At 35.1% G+C, this 19,281-nt stretch overlaps 4 protein-coding genes across 4 annotated transcripts in view; 2 read left to right on the top strand and 2 right to left on the bottom strand.

Annotated features, from left to right (window-relative positions):
• LOAG_18220 (RhoGAP domain-containing protein) overlaps nt 1-914 on the top strand; it is a gene marked incomplete at its 5' end in the record, with an annotated part of 4,666 nt that extends 3,752 nt beyond the window's left edge. The window contains one exon of the mRNA XM_020450884.1: nt 128-914. Coding sequence (XP_020305388.1) covers nt 128-851 — 724 coding nt within the window. The 3' untranslated portion in view covers nt 852-914. The remainder of the gene's footprint in view (nt 1-127) is intronic.
• Nucleotides 915-2,441: 1,527 nt separating this feature from the next.
• LOAG_05804 (hypothetical protein) lies at nt 2,442-7,991 on the bottom strand. Its single transcript, XM_003141343.2, has 14 exons — nt 7,868-7,991; nt 7,571-7,726; nt 7,092-7,208; nt 6,738-6,807; nt 6,512-6,607; nt 6,097-6,212; nt 5,854-6,003; nt 5,372-5,417; nt 4,982-5,160; nt 4,666-4,825; nt 4,402-4,509; nt 3,785-3,844; nt 3,475-3,618; nt 2,442-3,166 (listed from the first exon to the last, which is right to left on the bottom strand). The coding sequence occupies exons 1-14, from the start codon at nt 7,879-7,881 to the stop codon at nt 2,897-2,899; spliced, it is 1,686 nt and encodes a 561-aa protein (XP_003141391.1). The 5' UTR covers nt 7,882-7,991; the 3' UTR covers nt 2,442-2,896.
• Nucleotides 7,992-10,142: 2,151 nt separating this feature from the next.
• On the bottom strand, nt 10,143-14,084 carry LOAG_05803 (CK1/CK1/CK1-D protein kinase). The gene is made up of 9 exons (XM_020446975.1): nt 13,878-14,084; nt 13,489-13,613; nt 12,947-13,081; nt 12,363-12,464; nt 11,876-12,002; nt 11,473-11,643; nt 11,051-11,195; nt 10,706-10,777; nt 10,143-10,346 (listed from the first exon to the last, which is right to left on the bottom strand). The coding sequence occupies exons 1-8, from the start codon at nt 13,951-13,953 to the stop codon at nt 10,711-10,713; spliced, it is 948 nt and encodes a 315-aa protein (XP_020302747.1). The 5' UTR covers nt 13,954-14,084; the 3' UTR covers nt 10,143-10,346; nt 10,706-10,710.
• Nucleotides 14,085-15,000: 916 nt separating this feature from the next.
• LOAG_05801 (hypothetical protein) lies at nt 15,001-18,915 on the top strand (the record flags this gene model as incomplete). Its single annotated transcript, XM_020446974.1, has 11 exons — nt 15,001-15,024; nt 15,211-15,403; nt 15,541-15,721; nt 16,147-16,287; nt 16,570-16,700; nt 16,994-17,141; nt 17,235-17,292; nt 17,479-17,611; nt 17,887-17,980; nt 18,149-18,286; nt 18,760-18,915. 11 exons carry the CDS (start codon nt 15,001-15,003, stop codon nt 18,794-18,796), a joined length of 1,278 nt encoding a protein of 425 aa, XP_020302746.1. The 3' UTR covers nt 18,797-18,915.
• Nucleotides 18,916-19,281: the final 366 nt, after the last annotated feature.

Below are 19,281 nucleotides of genomic sequence, written 5' to 3'. Positions count from 1 at the left end.
AACACTATCGTTAAGATAATCACAATCATTTTGTAGTTTTTGTTTCTTGATTCTATTTTTGTGATTATGCTCGAAAGTTAAGAAGTTTTCTTTTGGATTATAGTTGTTTTTAGCTTAACTTTTCTAGCAGTTCTTGTAAGAATTCAGTGCAGTTGCGCAATACAACCTCAGTACTACAACAAACATCGCAACCACTATCAGCTTCTTCCACTTTACGTTCCCGTCCCAAGTGGCCAGCACCACCGCCACCTGTTGTGGGTTATTCAAATTGTAACAGCAATAGCAATAATTGTACTACTAATCATTCGAATCTTTGCAATGATAGCATAGAAGAGATGTCGTCTAGCTTAGAAAATTTGAATAATTTTATTAGTAAAAGTCCATCAGTTGCATCCAGTGATTCGATGGCTGAATATGGCTGTACAACTAATGTTGAAATATGTGATAATTTTGCTTCCCAACAAATGACTCGTTCCTATCACGAAACAACTCGGCCATTACGTCCACCGCCACCACGTAATGTGGGGCGATCGTCTACACCGGATGGAGGATTTCAGACTTTTACTATTGATCCAGTAGAGCATGATAACTCACAAGAGGTTGCTAAAATGTTACAACCTGATCTTCTGCGAAGCCGAAATTCAGTCGAGATTTGTCGTAATGCACCTGTTCCAGTTGCTTGTACAAAAGACAATCGTACTGTGGTACATTTGGATACTGATGCATGTCACCAGCATGCTGGAACACTATCTGGAGCTGAAAGCTATAATACATTGCCTAAACCCCCTTTACCTTATAAACCGAAATCAATAATCGATTTAAACAGACCAAACGAGATCACTAAGCTTTAGTTTTTTATTTTTTTACCGTCACTTTGTTCACAATTTTTATATGCACATGTTGACGTGAAGTAGACCAACAAGTTATTTTCCCTTGGAAACCATCCTACGGTTATAATTTGAAATTGTTCAATTCCTTGAGTAACCTCTTAACTTTTTTTTTGGTGTATTCTATAGATTTATTTACTCAACGTCTAATGTGTTTCTATCCGAATAGTCTTGTTCAGAGTCTAGCGCTGAACTGGCTCAATATTTTGATGTAAAAATGTATAGAAGCAGCTTCCTTATATCACTTCAGTCTTCTCACTCACTGGATTTACATTAAGCATTATTCTCGTTTATAAAATTGGCTTGTTACATATTTATCAGGCAATAATTTGTTTCATAATAGTTTGACCAGTTTCAAAGATATATTACTTCAGGTTAGAACTTTTCCCTGTATTTTTTTGATTACAGGATTTCCCTAAATAATTTTAGGTGTGCATATTCCCACAAACTTTGTAATTTTATGTGCAGAAATTCTACATTGATTTCAACAGTCCTAAATATTCAGCGGTAGTTTTATACTTGTGAAGTCTTCCCACTGAAAAGAAATGATGGTAAGATAGTGATAAACATAGTGGTCATTTGTTTATACTGCTGAAATGAATAGCAAGGGATGCTCTCGGCATTTATCCACTTTTCTTGACGATGGATTGTGACTGCTGGGATGCGTAGTCACTTTGAAATTCAGAGATTTTAATTTAATTTTGAAACCACTCCGCAATCCTTTCCATTGCTAGTTTTGACACGAAAAGTTTGACATTCACTAGGATTATCAGTCCGACAATTCTTCCTCCATTCAAAATTTAACACCTTAAGTAGTTCCAGTTATTTTTTAGGGATATTTTTAATAAAAGCAATTAGTTTTGATGAAATTTATACGGATACTTCCGGTTTGTTCCCAACACTTTATATATAGTGGGGATGGTATCTCATCGTGAAATATTCCTAAAAAGATGCCGGAACATGGTGGAGGGTCAGAAATCACTCTATTGTTTTTTTTTCTTTCCATTCCGCAAACAGTGCGTACTGTCTTGATATCGGTATTCGAATAACGTGTATTGATGGTCTTTAGTTTGTGGTAAAATCTGAAATTTATGTCATTGCTTAAAATGGCTGATCGGTTCATTGTTATCAACTACGAATTTCTGTTGCTTGATGTTCATTTTCTGCATAGCCTCCTGCATGTTGTTGTCTTTTCGAATTTGATTTGTGTGGTGGTATCTGCTGATACTTGTATTTTTGACTGATGTTTACCAATGCATTACTGCTCGTAGTTCTTTCGGGCAGCGTTTTATTGATGCCATCCTTTTCCAATATTTGATTGTTCCACCGTTTGAAGTTTGTGAAGACAGTTGAGCCAGACCAGTTAATGATGGTCGCACTTTCGTTAGAAAAAGAAAAAGGAATGGTTATCTTTGAGCAGATCAGATCATTGTTACCCGGAACACTGGACTTCAGCTTACCGGTCAAAAAGTAGGGAGCTGTTTCAGCATAAATCGTTCCACGAAGTAAGCCATGACTTCGCAAATTGTTTTATCTTTTTTATGACATATAACCTGTTAATCCAAGATTTGTATTATTCGTATTACATACATCATTTTGCTATCCTATAGTTTCATTCTACAAAGGCCTAACACGCCTAACATTGTACGTGCCCAAACACCAACACCCCAGACTACACATTGTTGGTGTGCTTAGATTTATGAAAATAGAAAATATATAAAAATATATTATTTTACTGAGTCTTCATATGGAAAATGAAAATAGGAAAACAGAAAAAGTGGTAAATGAGTACAGGAAAGGGTAGCCAGGATTTTACGTGTAATCAAATGTTGAACCACTGACACAATATTGGGTGGGAGTTAAAATTCCATACCAAAAATGAATGTAATCGGTCGTCAACGTGGTTATTTCTTAAAACAATTCCTGAACAAAGTATAAAATGATAAAATAGCAGAGTCCGTATTGCACGACTGAAAGGAAAAAGATGAACGAATAAATTGCGAGTAGGATCAATCAAAACGTTGCCAACGGTCTCTGGGAACACTGCAGTTAACCGGACTTGGTGGTGAGGAAGTAGCAGATGGCAGTGATGCGAATGGATCAAAATTCAGGAATTGTAGTGAGGAGTGATGTGGGGGAGTATTTGTAAGTTTCGCTGCTGTTCCTGAAGTACAGGGTGGTCGTGCTGGGCCATCAGCTTTATGATTCGATGTTGATGGTAATAAGTTATCGCTAAGATCGATCAGATCCGTTGTTTCTTCAACTACTGATGACGTGGTCTAAAAGGAACATTACAGTTATAACCTCATCAGAATTAATGATTACTCTGTGTTTTAGCCTTGCTACGATTAATCACCATCAAGCAAGGCAATGAAATGCATCAGCTTCATGATGACACAATGAGTTCCTATATAGCCAGTCGTCAAACTATTCCGTTTAACTAAAGCATAACTATTGCCGTGAAAAAATTGTAATAAGACTTGAAAAAAAGAAGTATTTGCTGGATGTGTCTTCTGCTCCAATCTTGTCAGACACTATACATTTGCCATTCAGATTTTTCTTAATTTGAAGCATATTAAAATCATACCTCATCATCAGGTTCCACCTTATTTTCGGTCATCCACTGCTGTGTGTCGAATGAAAGCTTTCCATCATCATAAAAAGGATGTGATTTTCTAGAAGAAACCCGTCGAATTTCTTTTGGGGTTAAACGACCCAAACGCTCTTTCAGCTAAAAATCGCTTAAGATTTCAAAATAAAATTGCCGCTATTCAAATCAATTTCAAGCTGTTGGATTAAATTAAATTCCTTCTAACTATAACTATCAGTTTAACGGGACCTTTAAAACGAAGGACCCTTAAAGAACGCTTTGCTACAGAAACGAAGTGAAGAATTACCGCAATGGAGTGAACTTTATCCTTCAATAGACCAATTACATCATTTGCATTTTCTCGAACCTAAATGTAAAGGAAAATTAATGAGAAACAATAAAGTGACAGTAAAGCATTCTCCCCATGCATAAACAATAAACAGTTGGAGAGGAAATGGAACTATCGCAGTTTTACAGACCAACGATGAATTCATGGGGATTTTGTCACAGAGATTGGGTTTATGATCCATATGTCCAAGAATTCAATTCCTAAAATACCAAAGGGAACTGCCAGGAATGAAAAGCGAAAAATGGAAACAATTTTGCGGATGTGCTCCTACAAGGGCATTAGCCAACATGAACATTTCACAATGGTGATTTGTAAACAATTCCTCTTTCCCGTCTTTTAAACAAATCATGTAAGTAAAAATCACAAATGAATGAAACACTATCACAATTACAGCAACCACAATAGCAGTACTGATAAAAGTCTTACAGAAGTTACTGCATTCTGAAACATTTCTGGATGATTCTGTAACAGTATCAGATTTTCAACCTAGTCAGGACCAAAATAACGCAATAAAGTTTGAGAAGACAAAATGATTGGATAACGAGATTTTTCGAGAATCCAAAATTAGCACATACCAGATGTGATGTCTTCGATGATTTCATTTCATTAACACGAATCTCTTTTTCAAATTCATCGTCAATTGGTGCTCCAGAGTTCAGCGCTGCAATCCTTTCATCGATAAACTGCAAAGAAATTAAACAATAAAAATGGTTAGGATATCTTCACTATTAAGATATGTAATGCAATGAATGAATTGACGATTTTGAAGACCAACATAATGTTCAGGGTATGTTAACAAGTAAAAGCTACACAGTTTTCATATGATCGGACACTCTCACCCGTTCAAGATACTGTACACCATCTTGTCCAAGCAGGGATCGCAAATAAGCCTGAAGACCAGGTTTCTGATTTTGAATAAATTTTTGGCGATCCCATGAAAAAGAATACGATGAGCATGACAATCCTTTATGGTAACCACCAAAAAGAAAAACGTTTGTCCTGAAATATAATCTGCAAAATAATTGAAAAAAAATTATCATGCAGAATTTTCATATTACTAAACTTTCATCTTAACGAATAGCTTTTATCCATCTAATATGCTGCGACCTCTAGTCCACAAATTGCTTATATCAAGTATTATACTAAATCGCTAACCTCAGGAAAGAACGAGCTAATCCATCGGAAAAGAACATATTGGAGGATGAATGTAAATGATGTCGAAGGATATTCAATGCTTCAGCCGGCAAATCAAGTACATCGTTATGAGCACATTGCAGTGTACGTTCCTCCAAATCGATGACCATCACATCGCCGAGTTCAAGCTGTTTCACAGACTAAATTGAAACTTAGAGTAGCTCATTCAAACTTATACAGCATGCGACATATATCTCTGCAAGAAAGCAAGAGACTTTCACAGATTTTAAATGAAAATTTTTTTTTCATCGTTTTTGAAATAAGTATACTGAAAGTTATTAAGCCACAATCTACCGCTCCTTGCAACAATCAACTCAAAACTCTAAATGTGATAAAGTCAAAATGACAAACCTGTAAAGTTTTCTTTGGCACACCTATAAGATACGGCATTGGCGCCCTGAAAATTGATATTAAAAAAAAAACAGGCTTTGTTAAACGATATCAGTTCTAAACGAAGTCTTACCGTTACAAGCAAAAACACTTTCGCAAAAATCTTTACACATTGGAATGTGGTCGAGATGAGGAGTAATATCGAAGCACAGTAATACCGAGCATATTCAAAGAAGTTTAAACAAACCAAAAACAGTGCTGCGTTGACTGACCAAGGTCTTAACCAACAGATAAACTAATTGGAATGAGAAGATTCGTAAAACGTGCCTTTTGAAAATCTTATATATAGCAATATTTACACAATAGAAAAAGAAAAATGAATGGGACGAGCTGGTAGACTAAGGGAACGAAACAAATTACACTACACTTACAATAGAGAATATTGAAAAACAAAGGCAAACGGTGGAAAAATTAGAAGCCAAAGTAATAAACAATAAACTTACATGAGCATATCAACTAGACTAACAGGAAGTACAGGAATGAAAAGGTTTTGCCAATGCATTGGATAAAGCAACGCAGCAGCAGCAAATATACACGATGAAAGTTGACTTAATTTCGGACTCGTAAATAAAATGCGCCGTTCCTTCAATAAGCTGCAAATTAGAAATTTCACACCCGAAAAATATTCCCAAAACTTTTTGAAGTCAACAAAAGTAGAAACTAAAACTAAAAGTAAAGATACTTGCCTCGCATACAGTGCGATCATTTGCTTTTCTGATATGGCGTTGTAAAATTCAAGCATAAATTTATCCTCTTTCAAAGTGGGCAATCTACCGCTATCTGGCACAATTATTTGTAGTTTCTGTAATAAAAAAAGAAAAAAAGTAGATGGACTGAAGCTCGTATCTCCTGAACAGGAGTGAAGTATTAGTTCCTGCAGTGCACGTATCTTATTTTCACTTTTTCTGTTTTTAAAATACTTGGTCATTTTAATAATACATCAATAATGTCGATGACTCAGAAACTCAAGTTCAAACAACTTTTAGTGTGGAATTATTAAATTTTGACCGCTTCACTCATGTTATCATTTTGGAAATTTGAAATTATCATTGAAAATGGAGCAAACAGAGGAGGTCAACACAAGAATAAAGAAAAACAAACATTTACACCAAGACTAGATTCGATACGTAAACTTTCGCCAGGACCAGGAATAGGTGTATGGTAAGCACACGTCAGGAAAGAATCCAATTCATTTGTCTTGAAAATTTTGGAATTTAGAACATGGAATGTTCGGATAATTTCAATTATTACAAAATTTTATCTGATCTCGGCTGCGAAAACGTTTCGGAAATGAAAAGATTTATCAGGGTTTGAAATCTTCACATACCGGTCTGTTGTTCATCACTGCTGATATGTGATTAAGAATTTTGTAGAAAACACTGGCCCATGGAAGACCGCTGCAAAACTTTCATTTAGCAGGTCGTGAAAATCAGAATAATTGAAACAATTTAAATTTTCCAAGCATCAAATTTTCTGAAACGGCAGTGTACAAAATACCTGAAAAATCAGTAAAAGTCATTCACTTCAAAGAATCCGCATCGCGACTTGTCTAGAAATAGTGGGTTAGTCTGGGACTAAACTAAGCAATCAGCAAGGTGACATATACTCATGCTCGCAGTACATTATAAAGAAAACTCAAATCTATAGAAGTACGAGGAAACTAGAAAGATTACAACGAAACCTGATAATGCAAATACATGTATTATTGTGTGGTGTATATCGACAAAAAGCATACGTGTATTGCGATTTTTCATCTGTTAAAACAAATGAAAACAGTTGTACTGCTTCCATGTTATAGCTGCAAAAGCCGTTTTATTTCAAGCATATTATCCTGGGTATTACATTTCGAGATATCAGAATAGTTTGGAAAATGAAATTTAATCTCGTTGAAGTTTTTTTTTTTTATCGTGCCATTTCTCATCTTGCTGCTCAAATGTAATGTATGTTTTTGGAAATCCACAATGAGGAAAAGTGTACGCAAGAGGAAAAATGTAACCAAGATCCTGTAACCAAGATTCTTTTCTTCATCCTGTTTTTTTCAAAACAACACCCGTGATAAATCGAACTTTTTCAAATCTTGAACCAACACCAAACAAATGCGAAATTATGGCAAGACAAATTTTTGTGAGAAAAAAATGAGAAATTTTGCCAAAAACTAACTCATCGACGCCACAAGGAAAGCTAAATTCAGCTATAGACTTCAGTGTTTGTTCATGATTGAAATCATCAGGATATTTCTGAAGGATAACAGCTACCCCACCATCCAACGTTGCTCCAACTTCACAGAATACGTCGAACAGAGTCACTACATCTTTCCTGAAAGTATGCAAGTGGTCAGAACAAATAAACCAATGAAATAGAAAAAATTTCGTTTTCGGGAAATCAATCTACAGAAATTGATGAAAAATACATCCAAATACTAAATTCAAATATTGAAATCTTCAACAAGAAATTTACCTATTCCGCGACATGCCTCATCAAAATACTTAACGAACAATGGCAAACGATGACACCTTGTACATTCAAATAAAATGAAGCTCATTCACAACTATTCAGCTCATAAGACATCACCTAAAATATGCAAACTTATACAGTTTAAATATGGAGATTAATAAATGGCGAAATACGGTTGCTCCATCGAAAGCATTCATTCAAGGAGCTCATGAAGACAAATACTCTTTCGAAATTGAGAAAGCCAAATATGACCCATTTTTAGTCATCAAACAATTGTATTGACATAATGCTTGGTACTAAAAGCACAGTACTCTTAAGAACTGAAAGATTTTGAATGGTGTAAATTCAATAACCCTACTACTTTGCACGAATTCCCAGAAATCTTCCACAATGGAATCCAAATTTTATAAACCTCAGTGTTTCTCTGACAAGTAACAATGGCACTTATCAATACTAGAAGCCAACCTGCTAGTTTCTGGTGGTAACGCAGATATTGCGCACACTTCACCCTGTGCAAATAGGTGTTTTAAAATTGTCGAAACCGTTCATGCAGTCATGAAACAGTAAAAAAAAAAAACTACACCCCATGTTACCTCACTGAATGGAATGAACACGTACATTGTTAGGTCCAAAAGACAAATTTTCAAACGAAATGTTTACTTTCGTGTTGTGTATCAAATATCCAAAATTAACAGTGATAATGAGGATGAAATGCTGACAACTAATTAAATCACATGAAAACAGCAGCCAATAAAGCACAGAAGCTCAAAGCAGCCTAAGAGACAAGAAATTTGGGAAAGGAATAATATTGTGAGCTAGTGCAGAAGCATCTTAAAGTGCAAAAAACGACTGGAAATTTTCAAATAAAATAAAAATAAGGAAATTCGAATACCAAAGAGCGCATAGAGTGTGACTTCTTTTTTTTTGCTTTTCGTTGGCAAAACAAACACAAATGATCGTGCCTTAAGCAATTGAAAGACGGCGTAAGCCTGAGGGTTGGGTAAATAAATATAACTGAGTAGCACACAAGTTCCGAAAACAAAACCAAAATAATACAGGATGTTGAAAATTGAGCGCAAATTAAAGCCTGAATTTTCCAACAAGGAATGATTACATGGAACCAATCCTTCACCTCGACCACTGGCGATATCTGAACCGAAACTTGCTCACAATCGAAAAGATTTTATCCATCATGATAGTGAAGATTTCTACAGAAACTACCCTTGACTAAGCTTTCACCTAACTCAATAAAAAATTGTTACCTCCACAAAGCCAGTGATGTTATCCCAGTAATTCGTAATCATACTGATTCTTCAAAGAACATGTAGTTATCATGAAGCATTTACAGTTTGTTTAAAATGGACTGAATTTCTAAATGATCGCGTCAAAATTTAGTTAAAGCAGTCAAGTGAATAAATTATTTCACAGAAATAGGAAGTTGGAGTGGGTCGGAGCACATTATCTTGCGCTCGCTTTAAAAATCTTTTTATTTTTGTTCTTATCCCTGTACCCTTAAATCCCCTAGATCCTTCCTCATTACTATTTGATTTCATTTCACAATTCTAGAAATTTTGTCATAAATTTAATTCCGAACGAAGGATGAACAAAGAAATGAAGGATTTGAATAAGTTATGAAAACAAAAATGCATCGTACATGCATTCATATGTCGACAAAACAAGTCACACTAAAAGTTTATGTGGAATGTAAACTTCGTCGCGGTATCATGCAATCAAGCACCAAAAGTAAAAGTGACCGAGATGTGATGCATATGAAATCGCTAACCTCCCAAAATCAATTTGGGAAAACCATAATCTAGGGGAACTAAAATATGTTAAGGGTAAAACAGCCGTAATTCCTTACAGCATAAAATGTTGCGAAAACATCACTTATCCGGTTAGTGGCAGTGGCTTGGAATTATTTATTAAAGAAAACGGGAATATATTTAAACCACACTAGTGTTCTGTAATTTTCCTTCTGCTGAATTTGCATTACATCGCCAAGCTTTCCGATACCATACCGTAAAATTCTTATTCTCAGCATGGAGCCAAAAAAGGGATTTCGAATACCGAATTATCAAACTGATAAGAACAATGGCATATGCACAGCAATGCATAACTGTCTTTTATACTTCATACATTTGACCAGTTTAGAGTTTTTCACTTTTTTTTTTTTTTTTTTTTTTGCAGAAACTCTAGACTGTCAACATTCCAACCCCAATCAAAATTAGGAAACGCAATGAATTTCAAACCAAATAAATTATGCCCAAAAGAGGGCACAAAAAAAAAACATCTGATTTGCTGTGCCCACTGTAAAGTAACATAATCATGACGAAGTATGCTGAACGATGATCAGTAAACTAGTAACTTGACGACGAGGTTATTTGCAAGCCATGAATACTTCTGTACACAATAGATTTTTGTTTTTTGCTTTATACATCAGTAACTGTTTGCTGGCACACCCAAAACTGACCCGTGACTTACTCTGAAATTATGTTAAATATAGTTAAATTACACAAGTAGTAACACAATATCCGACTTCATCCATAAAACGACAGTTAAGCGCACCTAAAATACCTCAGATCACTCCAAGTATTTAAGAGCAAAAATTATGGGATAACAGTTTTTCAATAAAAGACTATGATCTCCAACAAATAACGGATTCACTAGCCTTATTCATATTTCACACTGCATCTCTTCAAATCTTAAATAAAACTGAAGTAATTTAATTTGAACTTTGTCCATTGTAACAGAGCTCCGAAAATACAGTTTCACATTAAACATTTTAATAAATCTCAAACACACCCATTCTTTCTCTTTGAATTTCAAAAATAATAAATGTACCTTTACTACTCAATAGTCATTCTTTGCTGCGCTATCTGCTGCCCCTGCGAAGGCTGCATACGTTTGGCAGTTCTATAAAGAATAAAAACGATTCTAGAGCAGTAAAGCATGTCAGAAGATTGCACATAATAAACTGATTTGAGTTTTAAGTTTTCTCAAAATGAAATCAATAGTGAGAGATTATTTCCCTTAGACATCGTGTTCGTTAAAACAATTAAACAATGGAAACTAGGTTAATTTTGGTTCGGTTCAGTTTGGTTTGAATCATAGCTACAAAATACTCTTATAAGGGTGACAAAAAAATTTTAGGAAAAAAAACTGGAAATTTAAGTCTCAACTTCTTACTTGAGCAAATTCCAGTCGAAAACATAATCATAGGTGAAACCCTGTCGATGGAATAAATTTCGGAAAAGTTGACGTAAATGCGAATAATCCGGTTGCTCTTCGAAGCCCAGACATTTGCAATACTTCAGATAAGCAGCAAAAGCTTCTGAAAATGAAAATACGGTAAGTTTTGGAAGAAAAAAGGTAGTGATGCACATAAAAAGATTATGTTGTACTAGGTATTTGCCATTTAATTTACAATTTATGATATATCATCACGTTTCTAGTAAACGATTATTTCAAGAAAAGATGTCAGGAATTCAGTGCATTCGAAGTGGTCGATGCAGGCTGGCTGAAATTCAAACTTGAAATTATCAGTAAACCTAAATATTCAAAGCAAATCAGAGTTAATGTAAAGCAACCAAAGTAACACGGAGACATGCCTGGATATCCGGCACAAAGTTCTTCAACAGGTGTGCTCATTTTTTTCTCCGAGATTTTATCATATTTCTGTCGTTTTGTTGCTGCTTTCAAACCTTGCCAGGGCAAGGTACCACGATTGAAATACATAAGTACATACCCGAGTGATTCAATATCATCCCTTCGACTCTGTTCTATAAAAAATTCAAAGTATAAAAGTCATCCTATCACTTCTCTTCAAGTACCCGTCAAAAACTGCCTTCGATATTACTGCTATTTTTAATTGATCAAGTAACAATAGTCAAGTAACTCTTTCACTCCTATTTCCTAATCATAGTCTGTTCGAGATGGCGATAATAAAGGGCGCAGATGCGCAAAAAGTTAGTTCCACTTTTAAATTTGATAACAAAATACTCATATTCACACCTATTCCAAGATGAGTGTTAACAGATGCATATCTTGCCGTTCCAGTAAGGTTCTTATTTTCTCTATACGGAATATGAGCATGTGTCCTACTACAGCGATATTTCTTCGCAAGTCCAAAATCAATAATCTGAAATGTATTTAAAGGAGGTTTAAGGGAGACAAACTACGCTTCCAGCTATGTTTTAATAGATCAAATCGTTTTATCACAAAGAATAGTATACAGTCCGTCACATATCACGGATACCACTTACACTGCAAACCACTTCGTTTATTCATCACATTCATTAGGTTCAAATTGTCTGATTTCCGCAGATATCTGGCAATACTTTTTCTTGTTTAAAATTTTCGAAAGTATTATTCTGTAGTATTCTAAATGAAACTATGTCCTAGTTAAAGATTTCAGAAGACTGTAACTGTTAAAGGTTTTGGTTATACAACTTGTAATGCGATATATGCCTATGAACATGGAAAAATTAAAAATACTTACATAAACTAAATTGCCTTTCTTGCCTAATCCCATCAAAAAATTGTCAGGTTTGATATCGCGATGAATAAAATCTCTCGAATGGATATATTCGATGCGGGATAGCTGAAAATTAACTCGTTTCGAAACTCAGAACTCTATTTCGAATATCACGATGCCTCATCTGGAATGCTTCTAGGGCTTCTTCATCCTTCAATTTATAGTCCACTTCCTTCGCATATAAGTTATACAACACTTTACACCCAGAAAATTTTCAACATGTAAAAAACTTTTCGTACAAACTAGACTGATCGAAACTCTAGAACATAAGTCTAGTGGTTACTTAGAGCATCGTTTTGTAACTTCAACTAATTGATTAACTTGATTCACAAGGATTTCAGTGTCTGTTATCGGCTCTTCTTAGTGCATTACTTATAACTGTAGGTACAAAAGAAGAAAATATTTTTCCAGAATATGAAATTTCCGGCACCCTTAAACCTAAATTATAATGCATAGAAATTTAAACCACACTATTCTTCGTTAAATGATTACCAAATACAGATTACGTAATTTAAAGTACTGAATCCCAAATATTTCAACAGTCCTACCATTTGATCAGCTAACAGTAATACAGTCTTTAGAGTAAATTTTCGTGAGCAAAAATTAAATAAATCTTCCAAAGATGGTCCCAGTAGCTCCATAACCATAACATTGTATTCACCTTCGTAACCACACCATTTCACCTAAAAAAAAATGTTTTTTCTTTTTTTTTTTAAAGACAACTATATTAATTGCCAACAGCTTTCAAATTTTTTTTTCAAAAATTGAAAGCCATTGTTTTGAACTAGCAAATTCATGCTTATTGCTAAAGTACTACCAGATTCATTTTCCTGAACTAAAATCCATAGTTATATTATCCAATCTACGCAACTGGAATTAATTAGACGTGTCATGAGAACTCTGCACACACAATCCAAAGTTCTGCTTACAAAATATGGTGTCACTAATACGAATTTGGTTAAAGAGCTTGAGTTCAGCCATATCAAGAATAAAAAGGCTACCAAACAAAACAACTATTTTGATTTATGCAAATTAGTCTGCAGCAAAAAGTCAATTGAGCTACGGATGGGTTATAGCGAATAATACTTACTTGGGGAATACCTATTCCTCCACTCATCAGTTTATATAATCTAGCTTCGATGTGTAACTGTGGATGCTTGGTTTTCACACATTCCAACTTGATTGCTACCTCTTCCTGTGTTACGATATTCTGGCCTGTAAAACAGTAGACAACTCAATTAAATAAATCCAAAAAAGAAAAAAAAATGGAAGTGACGACGAAATTGACTTATTCTGTTTCTATCAGTCAAATAAGAGAGATCTATGAAATGACAGAACCATGCTCTTCATCATTTCGTATTTCTTAAATTTATTTCCAGTCTTAGTCATGAATACTTTTACGATTTACAATATTCTTAAAGCTCTTGAACTTTAAGAATATCGATATTTTCAAAGAAAATTCTGAATAAAATTCATTACCCAAATAGATGTCACCAAATGAACCGCTGCCAATTTTGCGACCAAGTCGAAAACGACCACCAACCCTAAGCTCCATAAATACTGCAAATATATGAGTATGTTATTACGGAATGTAGAAGGAAAAAGAGATTGGCTTCTACATTCAGAAATGTCCTTGCATCGGGTCATACTTCCAAGTAAGGTATCAGTCATGCTATTTCGGGAATCTCGGGATGTTAAGCTAAGAGAACTCGGAAGAGTAGCAATGCCTAACTGCATGTATGCGTAAAGGATGAAGCAAAAACAACGATAACGTCCCAAATAGAAATCCTGGAAAAGCACGTTACTTGGCTGGAATTATGGGTCGGAATAGCCGGAAACCTAGTAATCACTCGGAAAACCGTATTCGAAATAACAATGCTATTAGTCCCTAATAAAAGCTACAGGCTAACCCACGAACGACATCAAACCCACACTTCCACCCACCCTCACACTGTCAAACCAGTGCAAACCAATCAACCACCTTTGACGATGTAGCTTGTGAAAAATTTGTCATTGGTATAGTTCAGGATAGTTGCGCAGTTCTCTAACGGAATGGAAGTCGTCGAAATTAGTGTGTAAATTCTGTAACTGAGGCAATTGCTTTCTCGCGGGAAAACCACCTATTGAATAGGTGGGAATAAAGGAACATTTGGTATCCATGAAGTGATTGGATATATTGTTATAATTACACTGTCTGATTGAAGCTACATATTAAATTACCAACTTTTTTGGCAGGAGAACAAACGTACCCGAAAAATCGGCAGGCTTAACTGATAACGTTTGGTGCTTACTTTCAATTGGTGGCGCATTTGTGGCGAACGTTGATGCACCGTAAAGCCGATGTTGCTTTTCTGATCTCAAATGTGTTAGTGATGAAGTACGACGGGACATATTTCCAAAAACTGCAAACGAAAAGGAAAAAATGTAAGCGTAAGTGAAAAAGGCAATGCAGTATACTGGCCAGTAAAAGTCAAGTAGTCGTGACATCATTAACCTGGTTAGAATGTGTCGACTGCACCAGACTTATGGTAACTCTGACAATATCATTAGAAAGTTAGATACATTGCATTTTATATTTTGCATATCGGACAAATCTGCTATTATGTCCACTACCACGGAATCCACGGTCGTTTTTGCATATTTAAATTACTATCCGCTTTCAAAATAAGTCACTGAAAGTTAGAAATAGGCGCATTACAACAGACACGATTCAATTGTACTATTTTGCTTGCCTTCGTTCAGTTGTCTGAGGTCACTGGAAATTTGGATCATGAGCCGATTTACGTCGTCAGATCGCCATCATATGTTTCAGGATGTAGATCGTTGTGACCCCTTAACTTCGTTTTCTCGACACTGTACTGCCCCCGCACCTGTCGATGAACGAACTGTACCGGATACCCCGAGGAATTTTAAAGTGGAATCTCTTTTCGACTATTCTTTGCTGCAAAATAGTTACAATCGAAAAAAAATTATTCAGTTGGATGGAATCGCACCGATAATTGAAGGCTTGTTTTTTTATTATTGAAGCAATAGATGATATTGAAATATCCTTCAGGATTTAATTTCAACAACTTTCAAAATAGGCAGTCACCTTAAAATTGCACTGTAGATTGTACTTTGATTGACTCCATAGATACTGCAGATGAGGATGAACCATATTTCAAAGGAGACGCATGCAAGCTGGAGCACCGTCGACGAACCCAAGGTACACTGATAGAAGCTAGCTATTCTATGGAAGTTCCAATTGCACTAACCCGTTATTTGCGCCCAAATTTACAGTTTGATATTGTTACCACCAAGACTTTCCTTGCGATGCTTTGCAGGTAGGTATCTCAAACTTGTGTTGCATATCTTTCTCTTTATCTTAATACCTCCCTACTTCCCACCTCATATAATAAGCTGAAATTTCGTCATTCTGAGTCTTGTAAATACCTTCTTATTTCTTTAAACAGTGTTTCGCATAGTTATGGAAACTGTTGCAGGGAATTATCTTATGAGTAATTCTAGGCTGTTCCCCTTCCCTGACTTCTCTGCTACCTATTGTCCTTTTATTCTTCCCTTTGGAAATGGATTAGCGTTAATGACAAATTCATTTGGGTTCGCCAAAAGATACCATGGAAGAACTGTTTGGGGAAATAACTCGAGAAAATTTCTCTATATATATCGATGATTCGCTAGGTCATATTAGTAACAGTATGGCAGCTCGTTTTTTTTTCTTTTTTTGTAAATTTTTAAATCATGTTTGTAGATTCATTGACAATGAGCGTCGCTTTTATCGATTTAATATCGAACGCATTGGAGATTTGACAATCGTCGAGGAAGCGCCTTACGGCGATGCACGCCCTTCCAAAACCTACCTTCAAGGAGCTCTGGACATTTTAACTGGCCGGTAGGTTGTATTTTAAAAATTCAAAAATGAAGTTTAAATGGAGCCACAGGTGAGAATAAAAAAAAGAATAAGTAGACATTCTTCTAGTAAGTATTTTTAAATTTCAAAAATTCTACTAAGTAGGAATCTCTGTCCTTGTATCTGTTTCTGAAATGGTGAGAGCTTCACTTAAAACAGTCAAGCTTCATCAATGATTTGAATTGTGAATTATGCATAAAACAGCAATTTGAAAATTAGAAATGACGATGAATCAAGTTCAAAAGTTCTAAAGTGGTATTCAAGAGCAAGTATGGATTATCGACAAATAGCAGTGTGTGAATTTGGTACAAAGCGTATCCTATTGCGACAACATGTTGATTTAGCGGAGCCTTCATCGTTTGGACGAATTCGCACACATGGCCGTTGGCAGCGAAGTAATTAGTTGATCTGTCATACGGAACTTTTGGGATAGCTTAAGAGGATAAAGAATCGAATGTCGTATTCAGAAATAATCGAAGAAAGAATTTTTCAGAAAGATTTAGGATAAAAACACCATTTTCTAAGTATTTTGCAGGTAGAATAGTTTCCATTTACTTCCTCTCATCTCTTTTTCCCTCTATAACCCTTTCGGTACTTCTTTTTGGTATACTTCATTTCTGAGGCACCTCTGCAACCTCAGCTTTCTGAGACTGAACGAGAAAGCATTTTTGCTTCTTGCATATTTTAGACTATATTCGCCAGTATCCTAAACAGCCGTTCCTTCCGATACTGAAGGATACAATTGCATCCATGTCAAAATTCCAAGTATTCCTTGATCAACCGGATCCCACTTTTCACATCGATGGTACCAATGTCTCAATTCGGGGTCCAGTCTTGTATGCATTTTTTCATTCATATAAGGAAAATGGTCTAAAATGCATTGTTCCAAAATAAATTTATTGAAAAGGGAAATGCAACTCTGATTATAGGCCAGAACCACCAAAAAAGCCAATCGAAATAATGTGTCGATCGTTCCAACGTTTCTCGGTATCTACTTCATTTTAATATTTTACCAAATTATTGCATTCAAATTATGAATTAAGAATGGAGAATCTTAATTGTAAGTATTTGAATAAAATCTGATGGATTGATTTCAATGGAACTGTGCGATGTAAATATTTGGATCATTGGAACTTCAAATTTTGTAGGATTTCTGATGATCTTTCGTTCTAGTTTGAGAACCTTCAAATGAAATGGCCAAATATGATTTTTTCTGGTGCTGACCGTATCGTTAGTGTTCTGCACGTTCGAGGACTGATTGATCACAAACCAAAGAGTTTCAGTTTCCGTGACATAGCACCTAAAGGTTACTAAGGAACTTTCAACTTGATTACTGCTCGTTTCTTTTCTTTTTACTTCCAAGAAATCATTGCTTATCAAATTCTGTGGAACACTTCACAAATCAAACAAATGTTGGAACTGAAGTAACCAGATCACTGAAATTAATTAATGGAACGGTGAAGGACATTAAGATGATGAGGCGGTGAGTAACTGGATAGTAGAAATAGCATGGTCATCACGAAATTTCACCCCTATACTACTTATATTTACAAAAAATGCTATTCAACATTTTCGAATCAGGGTATAAGAACACGATGGCACGAGCATCGGCACTTTGTCGACAAATCTTTGATTACATAGAGGCGATTGACTGTGATAAGTTAGCTCTGATTTGGTATGTTTCAGATTTTTTAAAATGTAGGATGCTGGAATTTGCGCTTTGACCACCAAAAAACTGATAAGCACACTTTTTTTACTGTTAAATTTCTTTGCTACTTTGCAGATTTCATCATTCGAATGCTGAAATGACAAGGGAATCAACGGAATTAAATTTTTCGTTTAGGGTGAATGACAAAAAGCTCCCAATGGATATCAATGATGGTAACCACTTGGTTTTATATCGTCGTCTCTTGACTGGCAGAGCATTGGATGATAGCTCATTCGTCTCGCCACTGCTTCGCACTTCAATCCTTCGGGCAGAGTAATGGAAAAAAAAAAACTTTTAGCGAAGTCAGATTTCTGTTACTAACATGCAGTCACATTATTATTGTTCAATTAAAAATAAAGGACCTTTATTTTATTCAGTTAACGTTGAATTCCAAAATTATGTTAAAGTGTAACGATGTCAGCGACAAAACTGACTTTGATGAAGCAAGCTAAAATGAAGCGAAAAAAAAAAATTACATCCTGTAATTACATCCCAATTACATCCTGTAATTGCCATGTAATTGGGTGGAACGAAGGACTAAGAATTACCTATCCGAAATGTTTCATTTTATATTTCACTATATTTGATTTAAAACACCATGGCGCCACTGATTATATTTCACTACATAGTGTGCAAAGACGTCTCTTAATTTATGTGTTATGTTATAAGAATAACTGGAACAATGAGAACTTTTCTGTTTCACGTGTATTTCTGTTCAGTATTGCAATTATATTTTGTGTTTGCAGGCTCCCAGGAACTGAAAAAGAAGAGAAATTACATTAATTGTTTTGATTGAGTTAAAAGCTTCTACTAATTCTTCTACACTTTTCGGAGAAGCTAAAAATGAGAATCCATATCAAAGAACTTTTAAATAATACCTTGCAAATGTCATGCTGATTCAAGTAGATAACTGTCCAGGCCAAAAATTTCGGCATATAAGTCATGGTCAAGTTTTCGCACTAAATTAAAGAAGGATTTTAATCATTTTAGTGATAGAGAAACCCTGTTAAATTTTGTATTTTCGCAAAGGAATATTTGAGTTGTTTTGAGATTGTGCACATGGTTTTTTTTGTGATTTGTCTTTGAAAACAGTAAAATTACCTTTGTAAAATTAATCGAATACAAAAGAAGATTGGATGTGGAAGTGAAGTCATCAACAAAGGCAATTTTATGTACTTAGTATCCAAATGTCCATCATTTCTTTATTAATGTATAGAAGTCTTCAAGTAATGTCATTTTTAATAGAAAAACTCACAAGATTTTTTTCA

Source organism: Loa loa (genome assembly GCF_000183805.2).
Source record: "Loa loa unplaced genomic scaffold supercont3.229, whole genome shotgun sequence".
Lineage (NCBI taxonomy): Eukaryota > Metazoa > Nematoda > Chromadorea > Rhabditida > Onchocercidae > Loa > Loa loa.
The sequence above is the reverse complement of the archived record's forward strand: the minus strand, read 5'-3'. Positions and strand labels throughout refer to the sequence as shown.